The sequence below is a fragment of the Protopterus annectens genome, chromosome 11.part0, assembly GCF_019279795.1.
Source record: "Protopterus annectens isolate FY-2018-M chromosome 11.part0, PAN1.0, whole genome shotgun sequence".
Classification (NCBI taxonomy): Eukaryota; Metazoa; Chordata; order Ceratodontiformes; family Protopteridae; genus Protopterus; species Protopterus annectens.
In genome coordinates, this window is record NC_056745.1 from 74,915,987 (window position 1) to 74,941,809 (window position 25,823).

The window sequence follows — 25,823 nt, forward strand, 5'->3', positions numbered from 1 at the left end:
AGGATGAGGGAAACAAATGGGACTGTAGGGAGGAAGACTATACCCAGTCAATGTTGTGTGCTGTCATTTTAGCAGGGAAGGCTTGCAGCAATGGCTATTTGTAGCTGTTGGAGAGTCATCCGGTGGATGTGCCCAAGGCCTCTTTGAGCCTAGCATTTGGAGGTCAGTGGGTTGATTGGGGGTAAGGGTGGAAGGTTGTACCATTTGAGGGAAATAGTTTTATCAAAGAAGGCAAAATAGGATGTGATATTCTATCTATTCAGGAAGTTAAACCAAGGAAAAGGAAGACTGGAGAGTTGCAAAAGAGAATATTCAGCTGAGCTGGGTGGATTGTGTAAATTCTGATGCAGGAGAAGCTCAGCTGGAGATGAAAGAATGCAGTGACAGGGGAGTGGAATGCATGAAGGACAAGGTGGGTAATGGTGCCCTACTATGCACCGAACGAAAATAATGCAGATGGTTTTGTGTGAGTGCATTACAGAAATCAAAGGACATATGCAATGGGCAATGGGGTTGTTGAGGGAGATTTTAATGTACTTTTTATCACTTTTAATCAGAATAAATGGAGTCATGGAGTATCACTATAGGAACCAAAAGATGCTGCAGGAGGGAATGAATGACCTGGGGATAGCAGCTATTTGGTGGCTGTGATGGGGAAAGGAGTGGCAGTTTATATTTAGTATGGACAAGTGTCATCAGCCAAACAGATTGGACTGGTTCTTGTTGGATTTGATTACAGTGCCAGAGTTTAGGCAAGCAAGTATTTTGGGAAAAACATTGTCAACCACATTGTGATAGTGATGAAATGGCAAGTTGGTGGGTGGAGAGTATTAATTTCTGGAACTGGAATCAACTAAGTGGAAGGGTAAGGAAAGATTTTAAAGTGATAGAACAAAACAGAGGCAGAATAGTGGGTTGGAGAGGAGCAAATGGGATGTGGTCAAGGCAGATTGTTGGGCAGAGCTAATGGGGTATATGGGAGGTGTAAATAGGAAGCAGATGGGGAGATAACTTGGTGTAAGAACATGCGTTACAGAGAAAGTTGGATGAAAGGAAGGATAAGGGAAGAGGAAACAGGAACTTGAATGGAAAGAGATTAAGGACACTGAAGGAGCTACAAGTACAGGTAAAATTAAGTTGTCAAGGGGCAGTAGGGCAAAGTCCGCAAAATGGAGGTTAAATTGTTTACCTGGAAATTAAAGGATGAAAGACAATGGGCTTTGGTATTTTGGTTAAGGGATAAGGAAGGAAGTTTAATATAGAAGACAAAATTAGGGAGGTTTTTAAGGAAATTTATCTGGAATTGCATAAGGAAGTTAAAAATGAAGGAAATGTCATTATAGAGTGGTCAGGGCCTATGGTAGGTGTTAAAGGAAGGCGAAAGTTACATTAAAGGAAAGGTCAGGGAAGATGGTAGCTGTTGTTAAACATGTGAAGAATGATGTTGTGGAGGTCCAGATGGGTAACTGGTTGACTTTTACAAGTTCGTCAGACTGGAGCATGAAAATGCTTAAAGATTTTCTGACTAAGGTTGTAATGTTTGGGACCACAAAGAATGCTAAGGTAGTGTTATTTCCTAAGGATAAGGGGGTTATCTTTTGTCAAATATCGCTGGGTAATGCTGATAGAAACTTGTTTGCAGTGCTATTAAATGTTAGACTGTGGGATGTTAACTTATTTTATAGGTTCAAAACAAATGGGATTGCTCAAGCATAGGTCATCCATAGATCTTGGAAACTGCTTTTAAATATAATGATGTTAGTAGAAGGGAAAGATTAAAGGAGGGTGGTGGCAGCGCTTATAGATACCCAAAAAGCATCTAACACTATAAAATGTTTTCGGCTTACATCTGGAAGGGTAGGGTGGTCAGGGGAGGTACAAGCTTTATAACATAGCCCAAGTGTGCATTTTTGGGAAAATGGGAATCTTCTTGGAAGGTTTATTATGTCAGAGTACTAGGCAGGCTGTCCACTTTCACCTACATTGGTTTTGGCAGTGCAGACGTTAATCCTAAGGTTAGCAAAACTCTCAGAATGATGGGGAGCACTTAGTAAATTAAGTGTTGACCTTTTTTCAGGCAATTGTATGCTTTTTCTTGGAAATATGGAGGGAATGTTAACAGGTGTCTTAACTTTATACAGAGAATATGGTTGGGCTTGTCATAATGGTTAAGGTGCTTACCTCACAGACACAAGGTACATGGTCTAATTCTCTCCTTTGTAAGAAAAATTAGCTAGGCTTAGAAAGGCACACAAGGGCACCTAGCATAGTACTCTCCTATGAATCTATGAACCTGTAAGGAATCTGGTCTGTGCTTTCATCTGCAGAAATCATTGGTGATTATGGGGGAGATATCCCAGAGGTAAGCTTACCTATTCAAAGAGGAGAGTAAAATTTAGGTGAAAAGTTTTTTTTCCTGCAGTGAAGGAGATAAGGCAAAATAATTTGTGTGACTTAAAAGAAAAGATATTGTTTATATCTGATAAGTGGTTAAGAAGAATAAGATAATTAAAAAATTAATGTGAAGAAATGAGGTGATAAAACCAGAGCACCAAGCAAAGACCCATGCAGATACAGACACAATATGCAGACTCCATGCAGAAGGCATTCCAGCAAAGAACGAAGGCAGAGAGCAAATTGTTGAGAGACAGCAATGCTAACCATTGATCCAATGAAGCACCCTGTCACATGCATCTGTCAATTAACATATCTACTTAACTGTCCCTGATTCTCAGGATAGTACCTGATTTTGGCTCAAAATTTTGCTCTGTCAGGACTTCCAAGATGGCTGCACACTGAACAACAGTTTGATTTCGGCTCTCCCAGCATGAAAAAAAAGAAACTGAGAGATAAGGGCCAGAAACTCTGCAAGTTTTAGTAAATTCAGTCACTGCCTGGTAAGTACACTTTCTGGGTGCCAGCAAAAAAAAAAAAAGCAAAGAAACTTAGAGAATCTGAAAAAAGTCATCTAGAAACAGTGAAGAGAAAACACTGAGTGGAAAGAATCCTGCAGCTGTTCATCAAAAAAAAAAAAAAAAAACAGTTCAAGATCCAGCTTTGGTGCAAGACATGTCTTCCAGTAATCTAGAGGAAAACATAGATCAAATGTGCTCTGAGGTGATTAAAATAAATGAAACATTGAAGGAGTATATCAGCTCAAATAACAAAAGGCTGGGAAAAATGGAAGAAACTTTAAACAGCTATTCAGATGAACTGATAAAACTGCAAAAAAGATCAGAGGGTGAGATGAAGTAAAGGCTGCCTGAGAATGAGACTGCTAAAGAAGAGCTGTCTCAAAATTAGTGGAGTTAGAGGACAGAGTATGCACAGAAAACTTGAGATTTTCTGTTTTACCAAAGAAACTGGAAGGAGCACACTGTATTAATTTTATGAAAGCACAAATAAGCAACTGGACTGGAATTCCACAGCAGGATTAGTTAATTGAAAGGGCATATCACGTGCATGCTCCAAATCTGGCTACCAGCAGCTAAGACATGTATTAGTAAAAATGCAATCATACCAGCAGAAAGAATTGATCCAGACAAAACTGTGGCAAAAAGGCAAATTATTAAAAACTGGAGATGGTAGAGTGTTTGTGGAAAATGCTTATTCACTATACACCAGGCAGAAGAGAAGAAAATGTATTCCAGCATAAGGAAATGATGAGAGACAGTTGTGAGATTCAAGCAGCTATATCCCTTTGTCTACAGAATATTTTCCTGGTGGGTCAAAGTAATTTTTTGATGTAGAACAGGCTAAGGAAGAAATACAAATGTTTGTCCAACAAAAAGTAAGCGATCAAACAGAAAGAGACTCTGCTTTTCATTCTTCTGATAATAAAGATTATAGAGAGACTATGCCAGTGAAATCTTTTCCAATGTTCCAAAGAAATGCTTGAGACAGAAAAAAAAGCACAGGAGATAACTAGAAGAATCGACTTGAATGGACTTGAACTGGCGTTTGGGGTTGGAAGATGGAGGCGAACAGGAACAAAACTAGCAACATTCAAATTGAGTAAGTGTGAGACTATAAAGCATCAATCACATTTGTGAAATGTGGCTTTGCAAAGTGGAAAGACTGGACTTTTGTTAACTTTGTTAAAGTTGTTGGGGACTGTAACACATATACCCACTTCATGCCATCAATGTTTAGGACACTCAAGGGAAGGAAAAAAAGAAAAGTAACTTTAAGTAAAATAATTTTTGTTCTTAACAGTATTTGTATAAAACATTTCATGATATAAATTGAACGTTATTATAGTAAAGCATTTCAGCCAGAACACATTTTTAAGGCTAAAGGGTAATGTTTTCTAAAAGGATATAAGCTGTTTTTCACATCTGTGAGAGGAATGAAGATAACACAAGAGCAGACAGCACTTTAAGTAGGGGTATAGGCTTTAACATGCATCTCAGCACAGGTAACCTTAATGTTAAGTTAAGTTATACCTCTGTGTGTAACAATCAATTTAGGGCAATTGCTCCATTCAGGAGGGTTAAACTTAATTATTTCAATATGTAAATAGTTTAATGTGTTTGTTTTAAGTTAATAGGTTATGGAGGGTCTTCTGGGGGGGGGTGTTTTTTGTTCGCGTTTTTTCATTAAAACAAAGTCCTGTAAAATGTCACATGGGTTCAAAGGAGATGACAAGAAACAACTTTAAAAGAGATCAACCAGCAAAACATTAGTTGGTGCATTTAACATAAAAGCTGGAAATAGACATTTTAAAAATGCTGTCATGTATAATAGGTGGGAATAACAACTTCTTATTATAATAGCTACACTAAACATATTATTTTGAAAAGTGAATGGCCTCACGGGTATAGACAAAAACTTAAAAGAGTATTGTATTATATTAAGAAATGCAGAGTGCAAATAGTAATGCTACATGAGACATATTTGGAAAGAAGTGATCATGTGAGTTTGACAAAGAGAGGATTTCAGAATGGATATTCAGCGGAATATCGGGGACAGAGGAAAAAGGGAGTAATAATATGTATTGCTAGTGGGGCTGCACTAGTGATAGATGAGGAAAATAGACAAAATTGGTAGATTTGTGGTAGTAAGGGGCTATTGGCAGGGGAGGAGGATTACAATGGCATGTATTTATATTCCAACTAAAACAGCTGTTATGGAGCTGAAGAAACTTTTGGGAGAAATAATCAGCTTTCAACAAGGAATAATACTTAAAGGTGGGGACTGGAACTTGACTTGCAACAGTGACAATGTATCTGGGGAACACAGAAGTGAAAATATAGCAAAAAAAGGTATATTTCTGAAGAAATTTATGAAAATATTTTATTTGAAAGATGTGAATTCAGTACAATGAACTAGAAGATAATTTAAATATTATTCTCCAAAGTACAATAACTAGGCTAGACTGAACAGAAATTAAATTTCACAAGAACATGTATTTCATTGAAATCTTCTACATATATCCAATAACTATTATAAATCATGCTGCAATAGCAACTAAGATAAAATGTGGGGTAATTAATTACAAATGAGACACTAGCGTTTTTTCCTGCCTGTTAAAAAGAGAAGAATTTAAGGAATGGGTAGTAGAAATTATATGAGAATTATTAGGGAAGATAGAATTTTTTTCAGAAGTTATAGCTTGTGAGTAGGATAAAATGAATGTGGAGTTTAAAAATAGGGTAGAAATAAAAGAAACAACAAAATAGTTAAGAAGTGACAAGAATTATTTAGAGGGGCTGATAAAGGCCAAGTTATTGCAGAATAAGGGGAATCTCACAGAACAAAAAGAAGTGCAAATGCAGAGTGCTAAAAGAAAAATAAGGGACTGTCTGGATAATGTGCACGAGTTTAGAAAGATTGTTGTTTAGTAACTGTTTTTTGAGAATAACTCCAGATCACAAAAACTTTTGACACGATGACTTAGGCAACAGAACATAGAAAGGGTTGTTGTCAAACATAGGAAGCCTGTAACAAGAAACATAGCTAAAGATCTTGTGAAGGTTTTAGAGATATTTCAGAAATGTTATGAAATTTTATATAAAGCAGAGGAACGTGGAAATCAAGAAAAAGTACAAGTGGAAAGATGAGGCTCAACAATAAACAGTTAAGATAAGCAGGAGAAGAGATAAATGGTGACATATAATAAATCTGCAGAAAAGTCTTCAGGAATACATGGCATTCCTGTGAAAGTTTAGAAGCTAGGAGGGAAAAATGAAAGATCTGGAAGGCTTTGTTTAACAGTAATTTAAAAGGAGGGGAAACACCAATATCCTGAAAGAAAGCTGGTGTGGTTGTAATATCTAAAGATGGTAAAGAGCCATCAGACACAGCTTCATAAAGGTACATTTCAATTTTAGACCGTGATTATAAAGTGTTTATATGTATGATATCTTAAATAATGGTAAAAGCATTGCCAACATTGATAGTTATGGATCAATGTGGTTTTGTGGAGAGGAGGCAAACATTTGATAACATTAATAGAACAATAATGATCCAGATGGAAGCAGAGTGTTGTTGGTGGGTCTCAATGCTAGAAAGCATTCAACAGAGTAAACTGGGATTTTATGAGCAGGACAATGGAAGCATTTGCATTTCCTAATACAACGATAAGGTTAATTAGGAGGATGTAGGTGGAGATTTGAGGCAAGACTTAAACTGGGGGTTCCTCTCTAGTAAGTTTCATCTGAACAAAGGAACCAAGCAGGGGTGTCCTCTTTCCCCTTTGTTATCTGCATTATATTTAGAGCCATTGGTAAAGAAAATAAGGGACTTATACATTTAGGGATGTAACTCGAATGCTAATCAAGAAAAGTTGGCTTTATCTGTGGACAATATTATTTTGTACCTGATAAAATTAGAATAGGACATCTCAGTGTTGAGGAACATTCTGAGACAGTTTCAAGTTTTTTTCGGGATATAAAATTAATGAAGATAAAACAAAAGCTATACCTGTAAACTATGTAGCCACACATGAATTGGTTCAGCAATACCATATTTTGGGGGACACAATAAAATGAAGTATTTAGGAGTATGGATTAAGAAGGATTCTGTTATAGCAGCTAAGGATATGTGGGAAGAGACTAAACAAAAGATGATACAAAAACTGAGAAACTAGATGCTCTTGCTGATGGCCATGGATAGCAAAATGCAAACAGTGAAAATATTTTAAGTCTCTTTTGTTTTAAATACAGCTCAGGTATATTTTTATTAAACAGAGAAGTTGTGGACAGTAATTAATAAAGAGTTAAAAGATTTTATCTGAGAAGGGAAGATGGCAAGGGTCAAGTGGGATAAGTCGATCCTTCCAATAGATAAAATGGTTTAAGATCATCTGATTTGAAGAAATATTTTAGAGCTACACAGTTAAGGCTCATATACATAACACAAGCAGAAAGGTAAAATTTAAAATGAAAAAGGATGATGATGAAGCGGGGGGGGGTTCAAGAAAAACAAGAGAGTGAGATTGTGTGTGCAGATCCTTAAGGACAATAACAACAGCTGTATAGAATGTTATATTCAAAAAGTGGCAGAAAGTATACTTAGAACTAAGCCACCTCTCAACAGTACCAAATTCCTCGGTATTTCCTGGTTTTGGGCTCAAAATAATAGGGTGCCACGAATTCCTGATTGACCCCTTTAAATCTCAATTTCATTTTGGTGAAGAGGTTCAGCTACGCATGTTATTGTTAGACTCTTTTCAAATGGGCTGCCTATCACAGAGTATAATGTTTATAATCCTTACAATATCAGGTGCTAACATTATCAAACATAGTTAGAAATCAGAGATGAAAAAGCAACTAACAACTCTAAAAAGCACAGGTTCTGATAGCTGCGACTAGTACACACAAATGCTTAACTATAGAGAGAATGGACAGTTCTACTAATGTGCTATACTTGTGCCATTCACACAGTCTATTAATTTTAAGCATGTGCAAAAGTGACACAATCGGCAATACTCAGCAACGGACAGATTTGAAGATACTGATTTTGTGTGAGCATGTCATATTTCCAATCTCTTATTGCAAGAAATCTGGTCAAAGCCTGAAATAATGGGACAATGGCCCAGAAATAGAGACAGATTTTGAATATTGCTCTTAAAACTTTCCAAGATGATTGAATAACATGATTTGTGCCAGCATGCATTTTTCTGAAGTATATGAAGTCTGAAACTAGAATGTAGGTCATTATTTAGGGACTTCAATCCTCAGTGATTTTTCAAAAAAACATAAAATTTATAACAGACCAAAATATGGGGTAGAAAATCTGGATGTTCTGGAAAATATTGGGAGGCATGGTGCATGTTAACAGTTAACTATATATTTATAAGTGCATGCCCTTGTCTGTTGTTATTTTGGGTTCTGACTGCAATAGACTACTTCAATAGACTGAACGCAATCATCCCAAAAAGTAGAATGTCCAGTGTGGAATTTGGCAAGTAAGAATTGCAAATGTGTCAGAACTCAGAATGCCAAATCGGGAATACCAAATGCTTTGGTCCATTTCGGCATTCCTAACGCGTTTGGTTTTCCATTTGTGTGTGTGTGCCTAGTTAAAAGTTCACCTTTAAAAACAGGTAAACTGCAGCTGTCTTCTTGTAGGACATTGCACCAACCATTTCTTTCCTGTTTCCTTCCTAGTTTTAACCACCAACTTTCTCAATAGGACCCGGAACAACTGAATGGTATTACCGTATTACCCATAACATTCCCAGACTGATTTTTAGTGCAGTCTTTGCCAACCTGATTTGCCTTAGTTAAATCATGTCAGAAATGAATTACTTTATATTTGCACCCCTTTGGCAGCAGCATACAAACTTTTGCGGGCTTTGGGTACTCCTTGTGAAAAAAAAACTCTTTTACTGTAGAGGAGTGTGCCATCCATTTTGTTCAAAATGGCTGTGAGTAAATTTTGCTGTAAAATTACGATGTCCAGTGTATACTGTGCTAAATTTGTACAATGTTAACTTATCTGTTTTTCCTGGTTATTCCTTTTCATATTCACTGCTAATGTTTACATTTTTTGGGGGGGAGGGGTGTAGTGGACGTTTAGAAGTTTCAATGCCATTAATCATTTATTTTGCCCAAACCCCATTTTGTTTGTAGGTGGACCTACTTCAGATCTGGCAGAAAATTATACCTATAAGTTTTCTTCTAAGTGCTTTTGGGTGATTGTTTTTTCTCCTGCCTAACATAATTCAGTGAATTTGGGGACTTCAGGCAATGTTCTACTTCATAGCAAAACAACAGGAGTCAGCACAGGATCCAAAAGCAGCTTTATTTTCTGTCTCTCACTCTAGCGCCTCGGCCACAGTAAGCCTTCAAGGAGTCCTTGAAGGCTTACTGTGGCCGAGGCGCTAGAGTGAGAGACAGAAAATAAAGCTGCTTTTGGATCCTGTGCTGACTCCTGTTGTTTTGCTGTGCTGCTTTGCTGTGTTCAACGTTGTTGCTAATGTTCTACTTCATGTTTGTCAAGCAGGGACACACAACAGACATTCACTTGTTTCAGGGATTGCTTCTTCCCCCTTTCTGCACTGGTTGGCTTTATAAGCATCACACAAACTTAAAATAAATATAATAAAGAACAAATAAACTTAAAATAAATATAGTAAATAAAATAAACTAGTACACTTCATTTTCAGAGGGTTGTAGGACACCCATGGGTACGTCTATGGCAGCAGTGAGCAAAATAAAGCTTTATATGTATAAACAAGGACATTTTCTAAGTGATTATGTCAGATTAATCTGCATTGCATACTTGTTTATTGATACTGAGTAAAAAATGCTCAGAGCTAAAATGTGTAACATCAGTGTCAAATGTTTTATTTACTTAAAATTATAACATTAATTGCAGTAATGTGTTAATGCATTTATTTATTTAACATTATAAATGATTACAGTGTGCTTGTCAAAGTGTATGTGTTTACTGCTTCTATATAGGATGAAGCACGCCAATGATGGGCCATGCTATTTTTTCCTGGAACTGATGCATGTAGCTAATGCTAAGTTAAGGGCATTTGGAAAAAAAATTGTCACAGTTACTATTGAGTAGAATCTCAATGCTGTTTCAATGAATGTGAGTTTTAAGGGAAGAAAAGTTTTAATGCTAAGTCTATGTTCATTGTCAGACTATATTGCTTTGTTTAACATATGTTTGTGCTATAAAATGTAAAATAAAAGTTTTAAATGAAATCCAGATAATCATTATAGAAGTAAAGCAGTATACGCATTACAATGTTTATGGTAAATTGGTCGAAATAGCCAAGTAATGGGATATTGGAATGGCTGCAGGGGGCAGGACCATGATTTTATGAGGGGGGAAGGATGGCAAACTCAAAGACAGCCCCGGGCAGCCCAAACCCTAGCTATGCCACGATCAGTAGGCCATGGAGAATTACTTTTGGAGGCCTAGCAAACTATAATATTGTTTTGCTAAGACTGGAATATTGCCTACCATTAAATGCTGTACTTTTACCATAAAACCCACATACTGCAGGTCACCAAAAACAAAATCCTAAGGCTCATCATCTTCTCCCTTCCCAGTGAACATCATTGCTACACATTTCCAAAAAAAAATGTTTACCATTTACTACAGTGTCTGGGGCCTTATTTTGGTTGTCTGTTCTTCAGTTTGCTTTTGAAAGTTAGTATCCCTCAATTCCATTGGAGAGAGAGGGGTTACATAATTATGTATGCAAATTTTATGTTAATCAGCATACAGATTTGTACCTATTTTTCATGGGCCTTTGTCCATATTTTTGATGTTTCCAGGTTGACAGGTGTGGCCAATGTGAGAATGGAGAAGGAAGATTCTGGCAATAGGGATGACTGCAATCAGGGGGTTCAGTGAACAGGCAAGAAGGGCTAGAATTTACTGGAAGAAGCTGTCAAAGTAACAAAGGTATTGGGAGAAAATAACTGTAAAGGGAAAGGTGCAAGTTGGCGATTGGCTTCCCTATCAGAGATTTATATCACAGTACTGGGAAAGGAAAGGGACAGGGCTCCTACGTGAAACTCCTGCTCTGGTAGCATTTTTAGCTGAATCTATGACAGAAGCTGCTTTAAAAAAAGGATAACTAGTAAGGCATATATAGGGCAGCCACGGTGGTGCAGTGGTTTGCATTGCCACCTCACAGCAAGAGGTTCTCCAGTTCGATCCTTGGCTGGGGTGCCTTCTGTGCGGAGTCTGCATGTCCTCCCTGTGGTCGCATGGGTTTCCTCCGGGTACTCCGGTTTCCTCCCACATCCCAAAGACATGCTGTAGGTGGATTGGACACTCTAAATTGGCCCTAGGTGTGAGTGCGTGCGTGTGTGTGCCTTCTGTGGAAGGTTGGGTGCCGGGCTGGCAACTCAACACTGTAAAACTCCACTGCCAATCATGAACAGACAGGTGATCTGCTGTGGCGACCCCTAACCGGGAAAAGCCGAAAGAAGAAGAAGAAGTAAGGCATATATAAAACACTGCACAATGACTATAGGAATCAGCAGAGGAGGTTAGAAAAGATTGGGAAGAAAGACGGAATAAGCAAGTCACAAGGATACAATGGGAGGACATATGCATGATGCAAAAATGTATCAAAGTCTAGCAGATTTAGCATTTTTGCAAGAAAGTGTATGCGTAGGTATTTTTATACCTCAAGCAAACGCTAATGAATTTTTCCTCAGGTAAATGGCAAATGCTCGAGGTGTGATGGTGAATAAACATGTAAGTGAGAACACGTTTTGGGGTGCAATGTGCTGCCAGACTTTAAAACTTCCCTACAGAGTACTCTGTCAGAAATATAAGGTGTGTTAGTGGGTATAAATAAAGAAATGATTTTATTTTGAGCTGGGATACAGGATCTGAATTGCCTAGACGTTGTAAGACCTTGTTAAATTTAATTCTGGTGGCTGCCAGAAAAGCAATTATTAGAAAATGGAAATCACAGTCTAAACCAAATGAATTTGACATATTGAATATTATAACACAGATAAAAGAACTGGAAGTGGGATCTTTAGAAAATGGTATGAGGAAACTACATAGAAAAAAATAGAAATTGTGGGAAAATACATGCAGAATAATGTTTTAGAGGAGGGGGGTGGTTTAAGGGAAGGCAGAAACTGAGCAATTTTTGTAATCTTGGATTAATGGTAATTGTGTAAAAGCATGTATGTGATGTATACATACCTCTCAACCTCTTCGTGCATGAAATCTGGACAATGCCTGACAAAATGGGGGAACAAAAACCCAAAAAGAGAAACACTTTTTAAATATTGCTCTTATAAACTTAGAAAGTTGCTAACAGGGTTTGTATTAACATACATTTTCTGAGGGATTTGAAATCTGAATCTCAGACATATGTCATTATTTAGTGACTTAAGTCCTCAGATCATCCCAGCAATTTGCCAAAAAAAAACAATAATTTTATGAGGAACAAATCTGGACACTCAGCAAAAATCTGGACAGTTGAGAGGTATGGATATATAATGTTTGTAAATGCAAATATGTTAACATGGTTTGTTTTCTTTCAGTTGAGAGGTATGGATAATGTTTGTAACTGAACATGTTAACATGTTTTGTTTTCTTTTATAAATATGTATGTTTGCCTATGCCTTATGAGATAATTCAATAAAGGTATAAAAAAATGCTCTGTCCCTCCTAATCCCCCCTAAAACTACTGATTTTGGCAGAAAAAGTGGTGCACCACACTTAACAAATAATGGCAATAATTATAGTTCTAGACTTCTTTTTCCTCAGAAAATGCATGCTACTTTATATTCTCTTATTCTGTCAAAGTCTCAAGTTAATAATAGCAATATTTTAAAAGGTTTCCCTTCTTGTACCTAATTATTTCTGGGTCTACTCCTAATTCAGGAGGTAAGAGGCCTGGGATATCTTCAGTCCTTATTAATCTATGAAACACATTACTTGAGTTGTTCACTAAAAATTAAAGACTCACCCATTACACGTATAAAAACAGAAACACAAGTGCACACGTGTGCACACATGCACGCACATCTAGAATTACCATAGCTCACCTAAAGCAAACTCCTATTCAAAAAATTACAGTTGATTTAAATCAAAAAGTGAAATAAAAATAAATCTATAAATAAATAAAACATGGACTGCATCTCCCATTTGTGTGAAAGCAAAAAAAGTAATTTCATATATTGTACACACAAACTATGCCCACATACCTGTCAACTATCCCTGATTTTCTGGGAAACCCTTGATCTTAGCTCAGCATTTTCCTCTGTCCTTCCTAAAATTGACACTTTTGGATGAGTAAGTGATGGATTACATTGAATAAATAATGACAATAGAATTATAAACCTCTTTTGCCTCATGTTCTCATAGTATTAGAAGTGAATTCTGGGGAATGGGGGCTGAACAATTTAGAGCATTTAGAATGAAAACATGATCTATTAATGTCTGTGGTTAATCTAAATCATATGCTTATGCGTGTTAAATGTCTCTGCTGTATTTTCCAGGTTGCCTATTCTTCAAGGAGCGACATTTGCTTTCCTGACCCCTGCTATTGCAATGCTTTCCCTTCCAGCATGGCAATGCCCTGATTGGACTCAGAATGCCAGCCTCGTGAATACTACCTCCCCTGAGTTCATTGAAGTATGGCAGAGTAGGTTACGAGAGGTAAAGACAGTTTGATTTATAACATCTTTTCAGATATATATGTCATGACTATGTGCTGATTTTTCAAGCTGACTTTTGCTACCAAATCTCATGTAAATATTAACTGCAGTCATCTGTGTTTAAGTCCTAAACTAACATTTTTAAAACAATGCAATGATAAAAGTATAGCATGACATTAGCTATGAATAAAACAGATATTCATTAATTATATCACAGTGTTTACTGAAAGCATTTTATATAGTATTTTCCATCACCTGTTCTAAATTCACTGACTTCTTATACCGGGTCTATATCAAATTGTCGAATGCTGACAACTTCGAAGCTTCCAACTTCGAACTTGAAAGTTTGAATTCTAAAAACATCGAATGTCAAAAAAAAAAAAAACTCCAAACCCAAAACAAACAAAAAAAAAAACGGCCTATGCAGGGGGCAAGCCCCCCTGCGTCCCCCACACCCCCCGCTACTTAAATATAACAACTCCGAGATCGCACTACAGTGCAGTAAAGGGAAATCTTCCCTTCCCGCTCTCTATGGTAATCTCCATTATACGTTTCAACATTTTTACACTTCGAACTTTCAGGTTCGAAGTTTAGTGCTTCGAACTTGTCAGCATTCGACATTACGATATAGACCCCTTATAACAATATCATGTAATTGCTAGAGCTGTGCTCTCTCACTTCACTTTTGTCAAAGATACATCACAAAGAGAATAAAGTGATGTGGGGGCAAAAAAGGAAGAAAAGCAAAGAGGATGCAAGAACAGCAAGAGAAGAAGACGAGCTAGATAGCTGCAAAGAGACAACAAGAAACAGTTTAGTATATTTTAGGTGGGGGAGGAACACAGTTATAAAGTAAAGGAAAAACAAAAAGTGAATGACAGAAGATATGCAAAATAAGTAAATAATGGAAGCAAGAGAAAAGACAAGAAGAAACATGAGAAAAGAATAAACAGAGAGAGAAAGAGAAAGAGGGGGGACTAAAATATAAGTGCAAAGACTGAAACTAAGAATCATTTGTTAACGGGGTTGGTCGAGGGACCCTTTTTAGTCACAACATAAAGGCAACACAATTTTACAAATTATTTTACTAAGTTCATGATTAGTTTCTAGGCATGCAGTCCAAGTGACCTTTGGGGAAATTAGGCCAGTTACTCAATTGCCCCAGAGCACTGTGTGGTAAAGTGACCTGACTGGAGTCATACACTAGGCAAATGAAGGATACGGGAATCGAAGTGTGAAATAATGTAGATACTGCAGGGATGAATATTAAATATATTGTTTGTATAACATTAGAAATGGAAGCGGTTTGTTAACAGTCCACAGCCTTAACCCTTTGTGCCAAATGGCAAACCTTGCTCTTTTGGTGTGGTATCCAAGTGTACAAACACTACACCAAGGCTGCTTTTGTGAGTAGATATGTGGCACAAGAAAAAAAATAAACAGCTATTACAACTAATGTGTGAAACAAGTTAAAATATCTTAAGATTTTCCAATACAGTATACACAGTTTTTGCAGTTAGCATTTTGCAGTTTGGAAACATTACAGGGCTGGGGATTGGAGGCTTTACAGACACTGCAGTGACTAAACAATATTTAAAAGGCAATAAGAGTGAAGGTGAAGGTGAAGACAGTAGAAGGAAAGCGGCTTCCTAAAGATGTTCACGTAACAAAACTGTCTGAAATGAGGTTATATCCTGGTCTCTACATGCATGTTTTAATAATTTGTACGTTATAACAGATGAATAATTTAAGCAGTATTGGAATGGTACTGATTTTATGGGGTTATTTCAAACAGTTTGCTCTATAACACATCTGAGTTTAGTGTGAATTAGGTTTTTGATGCTGTAGTGAGTCAAAGACATTATTTGTGAAAATAGTGTGTTATACCCCCGCGTTTCCAATAAGGCACAGAGAAGTGTGGCACCCTAGGAACAATATTGTGCTCATCTGAAAAAGTATCAAACACCTGAATGCCATAACAGAAGATATGGGCACTGGCCTTTTTAGATGCATGTCTTCTTTTCCATTTAGCATTAAATGTCACCTGCTTTTTACCTTACAACCAAATGAAGTCTGTCAATAGATGTACTTCTGCAAACATATCCTTTTTGGATGCACGCATTTATTTTCCCTCTAGGATTAAATGTGGCCTGCTTTACACCTTACAACCAAATAAAGTCTGTGAATAGATGTTCTTCTGCAAACACATCCACCTGCCATGCAGCAACGATTGTAGACTTCTGAGATATACCAGTCTCACTGCTTCCAGCTAATTCAGTTAAAAATGTCTAACTTACAATGGTGGCACAAAATAGGTTACAGTGACGTGATTGGCTTTTATCCTAGTGCACTATGGATAACTTCCTTTGTAAAAGCAAATCAATCATCCTGCCACTGTAGGCAATTAAAAAAAAAGATTTCTGCTACAGTACTGTAAAAATCAATAACTTGAAGTGCAAATGAACAGCCCTACCTGCAGGAAACTACTCACTCAGGTACAATGTGATCTAACACATGTACTTGTACCTAAGTGTTGTGCAGATCACCAATAAAATAAAGTAAATATGTTTGTGAGGGTAAGGCCTCTTCATGCCTCATACCCCCTTACTTACTAACCAACGTGTACAAATAGTGATCATTTAAAATGTTAAAAAATGTCTGACTTTAAGTAAGATGGTATGATAACTGAATCAATAAAAAAGGGTTTCCCTACTTTCAATCAAGTAAACAGAATTTGAGTTACACTTTTTTGAAAATCCAAGTCTGAAAATAATAATTCAGAAATCATTAAAATCTTTCTTTTAGTTTAGATATAGTTTCATGAGAATGTTAATTATTGTGTAAATAATCGTTGTTTTGTTTTAAAATCAAATAAAAAAATTTTTTTTTTTTTTTTTTTTTTTTTTTTGCAGAGGAACAACCTCACCACCATGTACTCCCCTCAGGGGGCCCTACATTAGATATATGAACTCCAGGATCATGCTACTATGAAGGAAGAAGGAAAAAATTTACTGACAGTGCAAGGGGAAAATGTACTGACAGTGCAAGGGGAAAATGTACTGACAGTGCACCTCCAGCTCGCACAAAACAACACATTGTTGTTAAGTGAACTGGGATATTCAATTTCCACTAAGATGACCCACACCCACTCAAGCCTTACTGAAACGTACTTATACCACAAAAGAGAGGAGCTTTCAATCCCATACATATGACCCAAAACCTAGTGATCAAACAGGTATGAGAAAACAATGCTCCTGGCAGGCATGTTTGAGAAGACAGGAGATGAATTTGTAAGACTCAAGAAAATGAAGGAAAACTCAAGAGAGGCCTCCTCTGCTCCTCATGTCTGTATACACTGTATAACCTCTTATGCTGGTGTATGACTGATGTCAGGAACACTATGTATCACCACAATCATTGCCTTTGTCTGTACAGCTGCAGTAGCAGTTGCCAATGTAGCAGTGGCAGCTGTTGCAGAAAGTGTGGTTTACCCTGTGGCTGTGGTGCCCAAATATCATATGCTCTGGCCATAATTCTGGATGTTAGCTACAGAAACACAGGTGCTTTATAATATCACTATCCACTGTAATTTTGGTGATGGGCAATGGAATTGCCAGACTAATCAGTGTCCACATGTAGTGTCTCTGGCATCAGCATTTTAGGTTCAGGCCTAAGAGAGCCAAAGTTAAATGTAAATAGATTCAAAAATCATCAACCAGATGCTGGTTCACTCCCAGGCTCTCCAGCAGCCCTTATACCCTCCCCACAGGTGCCACATCAAATGGCCTGTGTGGAATAAGGTGGCATGTATGCAGCACCAGTCAGTCTCCATCCACTGAACAGTATAGGTGGATGTTTATATGCACTGAGGTAGCCCATATGTCCAAATCAACTGCTGGTTGAAACTTCAGATCTGCAGAGAGAGAACAGAAGGAAAACCTTACTAGAATACATACACAGCAATGTTGTACACATAACACCTGCAACACATTTACCCTCTATACATACAGATTGTACACTAGAAAATGACTGAACATGCCAAAGGTGACTAGTATGTATGTATGTAGCAAATATTTAGTCATCTATGCATATGGCAGAGCTGTGTAATATGCAAAGGCCTTACATAGTCTCCTTGTTGTTCACATGACTTTATTAGGGTCTATGTTAAATGTTCGAACTTCCAAAATGTCGAACATTACATGGTCGAGACCAAATGTTCAACATTTGGAACATCAAATAAAAAAAAAAACTAAAAAAAGAAAATAACACTTCAACAACGTAGGCAGGGGGGCAACAGCCCCTGCACCCCCACCTCCCCCACACTTATATATACCAACTCCAAGACCACACTTCAGTGCATAGAACTATCTGCACTGTAAGGTGCCGTTGAAAGTCAATCTTCGAACACTTAAAATTTCGAACGTTTGGTCTCGACCATGTAACGTTCGAAATTTTGAGTGTTCGAAGATTTGTCAGTTACCCACTTTATTATCTGGGTTTATGATGTGTCATTAACTCTTGCCAAGCTGTCTATTCCTAGATTATTAAAGTATCTGGATTTGCTCAATAAATTATGTCTGCAATGCATAAATTGGGACATACTCTGGACGATCCTGTTATTAAGGTGAAAAGGCCTCAGACATGGTAGTGTAGATGTTCTCATAATCAGATCACTGCCTGGTTCCACTTTGGTCTACAAATATCACATTATGTCCCCCTGATCTTGAACTGAAGAAGACCCATTTTAATAGCTGCATCACTCCTGGCCTTCTCATTCAAGTTCCTTCAGTTTCTCTTGGTGGATGGTGCTGGGTCTTTAGATGGCCTGGTTGCTGACTACAAGTCCCTGTCATTGACACTAGACTTGCTAGGCACAAGACACGTACATCCATTCTTAGCAAAAGAGAAAGTCATTAATGCACAACTCAAGCATTACCTCTGTCAGTGGGTTCAAGAATCTGTGCGAGACTGGGTTTCAGTCACACCCCAGCACTAAGTGTGTTCTTATTTGAGTAGTTTCATGGCTAGAAAGGAGTGCTGTTATTAGTTTTAATCCTGCTGAATGTCTCAGCAGCATTTCACATCATCGAGCACAGCATGTTGACCGAGTTTTTATACTATTGCTGTGGCATATCTTCTATGGTGCTACAGTGGTTCATTTCCTATCTCTCAGGATGCACTCAGAGAGGCTCTTTGGGTCTTAGTATTTCCACCCCCTTATCCCCTTGACTGTGGAGCACCACCAGGCTCAATCTTGGTCCGCATTCTTTTAAGGTGTTTTTTTTTTTTTTTCATTTGAAGAGACGTTGTTAGGAGAAGAGGTTTAGTGTACTATTTCTGTGCTGACGAACATCCAGTTATACTATGTTTACCTCATGAGGATATGGTGACTCTGCAATTATTTTTCATTGGAAGAGATATTTTTAGGAGAAGAGGTTTTGTGTACTATTTCTATGCTGATGAACATCCAACTATACCTCTGTTTACCTCATACGGATATGGTGACTCTGTATAACCTGACTGTAGACTCAGAGGCCATTTAGGTAAGCAACTAATAAGTATATACAGACCAAAGAAAAAAGCTGGACAATGTCTATATTCCTACACTGTTGCTAAACTATGGAATGCCTTACCTTTGGATATCAGAGCTATATCTAACCTCAATAAGTTTAAATTCACACTAAGTCACATATCTGCCCTTGTCCCAAAACCAGCTAGTTACCACCTCCACTTCCCCCTTACATTCTCCTTTTCTCTACCTCCAGCTCCACTAACCCCTCCTCTACATTTCAGCTTTGCTATTTCAGCTACCCTTCTCCCACTTTCACCCCTCAAATCTCTTTGCATCCACCTTTATCTCATTTATAATACCCCCCATCTTCACCTCTGCTACTTCAACTCCCCACTGTCTCCCATCAGTCCTCTATTCTCATACCTGTAGCTCGACTATAACACCTTTCTCTATTAATACTGCCATTCTTCCCCTCTTATACAAACCCACTACTATCCCCCAGTCCTCCTTCCTTCACCCCCTTCTATGCTTCAGCCTTCACCTAGCCTAACTTCCACCCCCCACTTCACTACAATACCTGCTCCCATTTCCACTCCTTTCAATCATTTCCCTCTATCCTTACACATAGCACCTCTTCATCTAGTTTTCAACCTTTCCTACTCAAACAGCTCCCTTCTGTACTAGACCTTTTGAAAAATCTACCTACTTTCTAAACCACTTATTTCCCTTTGTTAGTCCTAAATTTCAGTCTTTTTATTTCATTCTTTTTCAACTTATCACTATCGTTGACTCTTCTTCTTCTTTCGGCTTTTTCCCTGCTAGGGGTCGTCACAGCAGATCCTCTATCTGCTCATGATAGGCAGTGGAGTTTTACGGTGTCAAGTTGCCAGCCCGGTGCCCAACCTTCCACAGAACACACACACACACACACACACCTAGGACCACTTTAGAGTGTCCAATCCACCTACTGCATGTCTTTGGGATGTGGGAGGAAACCGGAGCACCCGGAGGAAACCCACGCGACCACAGGGAGGACATACAGACTCTGAACAGAAGGCACCCCAGCCGAGAATCGAACCGGAGAACCTCTTGCTGTGAAGCGGCAATGCTAACTGCTGCACCACTGAGGCCACCCATCACTATTGTTGACTCTAACCTTTTCTTATTCCCCACTATAACTTCTTATATCTGAATATCCCATTACTTCATATATATATAACCTTTCTAACTACAGTTTCTGTTGACTGTTAAAACTTTTTAACAACATCATGGGTAACTACGTCTCATTATAAATACATTTTCTGTCTTATCCTATACATTTTTTTTCTGTAAAATATAGTTTTGCAACCACAATTGTCAATATCTTGTATGATGACAACATGCTAGAGTTATTTGTTAAGTCTCTCTATATAAATGTTGGTTTATATTTAGCCAAACTGGAGGCTGAGCTCTCTCATCTCAAAACTGGTGTAACCAGTCAGGAGGAAAAGGTAACCTCACACAACACAATTCCAGTATCACATAGTCCCACCACATCAGCAAGCCAAACACATAAATACACAAAAACATTCTCGGAGGCTCTAAATAAAAATCTACCTAAGCAACAGAGACCTCCAAAGCAGACATCCAAGCAAACGCTACCTCAAAACAAAACACACACAACACATAACCCACAAAGTCAGTGTGCCAAGCAGCCACAGCCCTTAAGGCTGAATAACACACCTGATACTCTTGTTATAGGTGACTCTATTGTCAGACACACTGACGTCCCACTCACCAGGCTGAATAAAGAGAAGGTCACGGTGAGCTGCCTGTCGGGTGCTAGGATACGACACATAACGCAAGCACTCAGGTCACTCCAAAGCAAATACAAATATGACTCAGTCATTGTACATGCTGGTGTGAATGACCTGAGACGTACCTCCCTGGACTACATGAAAAGAGACATAGAGGAGCTCTCTGATTATGTAGCCCAGGCTGGTATGACCCTGACCTTGAGCAGCATCTTACCCTCACCTAGAATGATGCCACAGTACAAAGACAAAATGATCGATTTTAACAATTGGCTAAAATTTTGGTGTCATTCAAAGGGGATCCAGTGTCTGTCAGCCTGGGATGACATGCTCGACAAGCCAAATTGCTTCACTAGGGATGGCTTGCACCTGTCACCACTGGGCTTTCGGATACTGGCAAAGGCTCTTGCCACCCCCATAGTGCCTTTTTAGGCAAGGCTCAAAAGTCAAACCCACCCCCATAGACAGCATAAGGAACAAGAAACTAAGGGTAATGCTGCTAAACGCCAGAAGTCTTAACCTCAAGATGCACGCACTCGAAGCTCTCCTCAGTATGGAGAACATCGATATCTGTGCAATGACAGAAACCTGGTTCAAGGCTCCAGAGAGCACCCCAGCACTACCAGGCTATACCTCATATCATGCTTTTCGGCCCCAAAACCCGGACCGAACCACAAAAGGAGGGGGAGTCTCCATATTTATCAAGGATATCCACACCTCCAGGTTAGTGGCATTGCACGAAGTATCGGAGACCATCCATGTGCAACTAACAGTGGACAAGACTGCTTTTCAGTTTATAGCATCCTACAGACCACCCTCTCAAAGTCAGGAATCCCATTCGGCTTTCCTGAAAACATTGGAGAACATGAATATCTCTCCGAACACCATTATATTGGGCGACTTCAACAACCCAAACATTGGCTGGGAGCACTACTCAAGCCCCAGCACCTTAGCCCAAAGATTCCTGGAAATTATAAACTCAAATGCTATGGAACAACTAGTCACCACTCCCACAAGAGGGGACAACATACTAGACCTGATCATTACCAACATGGGGACTCTATGCTCCACACCAGAAGTATATCCCTCATTGGTAAGATCAGACCATAAATTAATTTCACTGGATGTCCACATCCCGACCCCACCCCCAGCCCAGAAAACCACAGTGAAAAACTTCTCAAAAGCGAACTTCTCACTTCTCAAAACTGAAGTGGAATCCTTCAAGGCCCCAGGGCCAGTGGAAACTACAGCCCAAACTGCAGAATCCTATATAAATGCATTCTACGCACATCTCCAGGAATGCATGGCTCATGCTATCCCAAACAAAACCAAGACCCAATCATCCAAAGGCAGGCGTCCAGTCTGGTGGACCCCTGCCATAAATAAACTGTACAACAGAAGGAGGAAGCTACTACATGACAGAGCAAAATCCCTAACAGGGAAGGTATCTCTGATCAGTACTAGCAAAAAATTACGATCCCTCATAAAATGCTCCAAGGCCAGCTTCGAGAGAAAAATTGCACAGGACACCAAAGACAGTCATAAGGCTTTTTTCAGTTATGTTAGAAACCTGGGATGCAACTCCCAGACTTGTTCTGAGTTGATTCTAAATGACAAAAAATACACTGAACCCACAGACATCGCCAATATCCTGGCAGACAGGTTCAATGCAAACTTCTCCACCCGCTCCCCCCCAAAAGAGCAAGTATCTATCCTGGCAGAGGGCTGCCTCCCAAACATCTCAGATGCTCAGGTGAAGGCTGCCCTCTCCAAAGCAAAAAACACTGCTTCCATGGGACCAGATGGCATCCCAGGTTGCGTCCTACATGAACTACAAGAGGACCTAATCCCTCAAATAAAACAGCTATACAATCTCAGCCTCACTACAGGATATGTGCCCACAGAATGGTGTACAGCAACTTTGGTCCCACTCCACAAAGGTGGAGCCTCTGTGGACCCTGGAAACTATCGCCCCATAAGCCTGACTAGCTTAGTCTGCAAGGCTATGGAGAGGATCATCATGGAGCTCATAAACAAAGACATTGGGGACCTACAGACACTAGATCCTACCCAGTTCGGCTTTGTCAAGGACAGATCCTGCCTTTTGAACCTGGTTGACTTCTTTGAAACAGTCACCAAAGCCATAGATGAAGGGAAGATAGTCCACACAGCCTATCTGGACCTTGCAAAGGCATTTGACACAATACCCCACTTGGGCATCATAGATAAGCTATCCAGCTTAAATATAAACCCCTATGTCACAAGATGGGTTGCAAACTGGCTCAAAGACAGAACCCACAGAGTGAGAGTTGCTGGAGCCATGTCAGACTCGAAACTGGTCACAAGTGGCGTCCCACAGGGTTCTGTCCTGGGACCACTCTTGTTTGGTATATACTTTTCCGAGGTACAGGCAAACGTGGGAGAACTATGGCTCACCAAGTTCGCAGATGACTGCAAACTGGGTGCCATAATCAACGCTCCAGCTGACACAGACATCCTTCAAAAAGGTCTCACAGAGACAGATAACTGGTGCCAGCGCCATGGTTTAAAGCTAAATGACAAAAAATGTATAGTCATACCCTTTGGCAAAAACAATGTGCCCACAAATTACCACATAAGCGGAAACCCATTAAGTACAGAGAAAGTTATTAGGGACCTGGGGACCCAAGTTGATAGCAATCTCTCCTTTGAAAACCACATTGCCAAAGTGGTTAGAAAGATCTTCTACATAGCCCACCTCATCATGAAGGATTTCACATCTAGATCAAGAGAGGTAATCATGCCCCTTTATTCATCCCTCATCAGGCCCATCATAGAATACAATGCCCCTTTTGGGATGTACCTTACCCGACACCTGCAGCAATTAGAAAGACCCCAAAAGTATCTCACCAAGAGGAACAAGGGTCTCAAACAGATGCCATATGCTGCTCGGTTAAAAAAACTCCAGCTCTACTCAGTTGCATACCGCCTACTTTGAGGCGATCTATGCCTGACATACAAAGCTATGTCAAATCCAGAATTAATGGACATGCTCCACCTCAGTAAATCTAAATCCCTTAGAGCCACACGCTCGAAGGACTTGAACCTCAGCACAGAAATAAATAGAACTTGCTGGAGGGACAGGTTCATAACCCAGAGGCTCCCTTCGCTCTGGAATAGAATTCCAGTTCATGTGAGGCAGAGCACCTCACTGAATCTCTTCAAGAAGAATCTCGATAGGTGGATGGGGGATCATAGGTTTGTCCCAGGGATTACTCCCGTGTCACTATTAGACAGAGGCACAGTAAACTAAACCTTAAGAAGGGCACAGTATACTCAAATCAAGGGGTGGCGTAAGTCATACAGAATCGGGCTAGGCTTATAATTGCCCCAGGGCAGATAGCCTAGTATGAACCTATGAACCTATGAACCTATTAGCTTTCCCCATATACCTGCTTTCTGCCTGCAGTTAGTGTGAGAACAGCTAATATTCTTTGTAAAATACCATCCTGTTCATTAGGTTCATATATTTCTCTTGTACTAATGTATGTATACACCTTTTTCTGTATTTACCTGTAAACTGGCTATTGTTTTGCTCTTGTTGTTAATTTTTTACGTATTTTATAGTGCTACTTTATTATTTCTTTAGTGGAGCATTTCTCCCCAGATCTCCACTGAAAATGGGTTTCCAACCCAGGCCGACTTTCCCGGTTACCAAATGTTAAATAAATACATACATAAAAATAAAATTCATCAATGGCTAATACATAATTAGTTGAAAGTAAGCAGTTGAAAGTAAGCACCTTCAAAACTGAGGCCATGGAGTTCCCAACCATTTTATATATATATATATATATATATATATATATATATATATATATATACACACATATACATACATACACACACACACACACACACACACACACACACACACACACACACACACACACACACACACACACACACACACACACACATATGGATCTAGTAATCTAGGACAAATCAACATTTTGTCAATGACACCAACATTAAAAATGATAATGTTGACAAGTTTCAGCACATGATCCAAAGATGAGACTCAAACCATGCTAATTAAAAGACTTTTTTTTTACAGGCGCACGCCCCCTGCACCCCCATATTAATTCTATTTATATATAAACTAACTCCAAGATTGCACAATTTTCAAGGCCTAAACTATATATATATATATATATATATATATATATATAGGGGTCTGTGTTTCTTGATGGAAATTTCACACTCTCGAACAAGAAACATTGAGACCCATTAAAGCAAAAGTGCACTTTCGCAAAAGCCGGTTCTCAGTACCGGCAAAAAAAAAAAAAACTACTTTAAACAGCTCACCACCACACAAGGAAAGAAGCCAGTGATTGCCTTTATAATTTATTAAAATTATAGTCCAGTCCAGTAGTAGATCCACAATGCAGTCCCACAAAACAAGTAAAATAAGCACACACTGGATCCAATAATTTGGTTAGCAGCAAATACCAAGCATAAAATACAGACTCCTCTCACAGACTTAAATTAATTAAAGAAAACATTTCCAGTGACATTCTTGATTCATTCCATACAGAATTAAAGTGTTAAATTTCAGAATTAAAGTAGATTCTAACTTCCAAAGTTATCCTTTAATATCAAAGTCATACATTTGTTGTACTTGCCCCAAAACTGTAGCTTGTAAGCCTTGTATATTTCCACTGTGACATTCCTTAAAATGTAATGTAACCAGGACTTTCTTCTTTGACCTTCTTAACATCCCTAACATGTTCCTTCAACCTTTGTTTGAAACTTCTTTTACTTTCCCCTCTGTATACCTTACCACAGGGACATTTCAAACCATAAACTATTCCAGTACTGTCACAGGAAAATCTCCCTTTACATGTAAAATACTTTTCATTAATTTTATCCATGCTT

At 38.7% G+C, this 25,823-nt stretch overlaps 1 protein-coding gene across 1 annotated transcript in view; it reads left to right on the forward strand.

The window, feature by feature from the left end:
• LOC122815177 (solute carrier family 23 member 1-like) overlaps nucleotides 1–25,823 on the forward strand; it is a 489,586-nt gene that overhangs the window by 263,390 nt on the left and 200,373 nt on the right. The window contains exon 4 of the mRNA XM_044087457.1: nucleotides 13,443–13,602. Coding sequence (XP_043943392.1) covers nucleotides 13,443–13,602 — 160 coding nt within the window. The remainder of the gene's footprint in view (nucleotides 1–13,442; nucleotides 13,603–25,823) is intronic.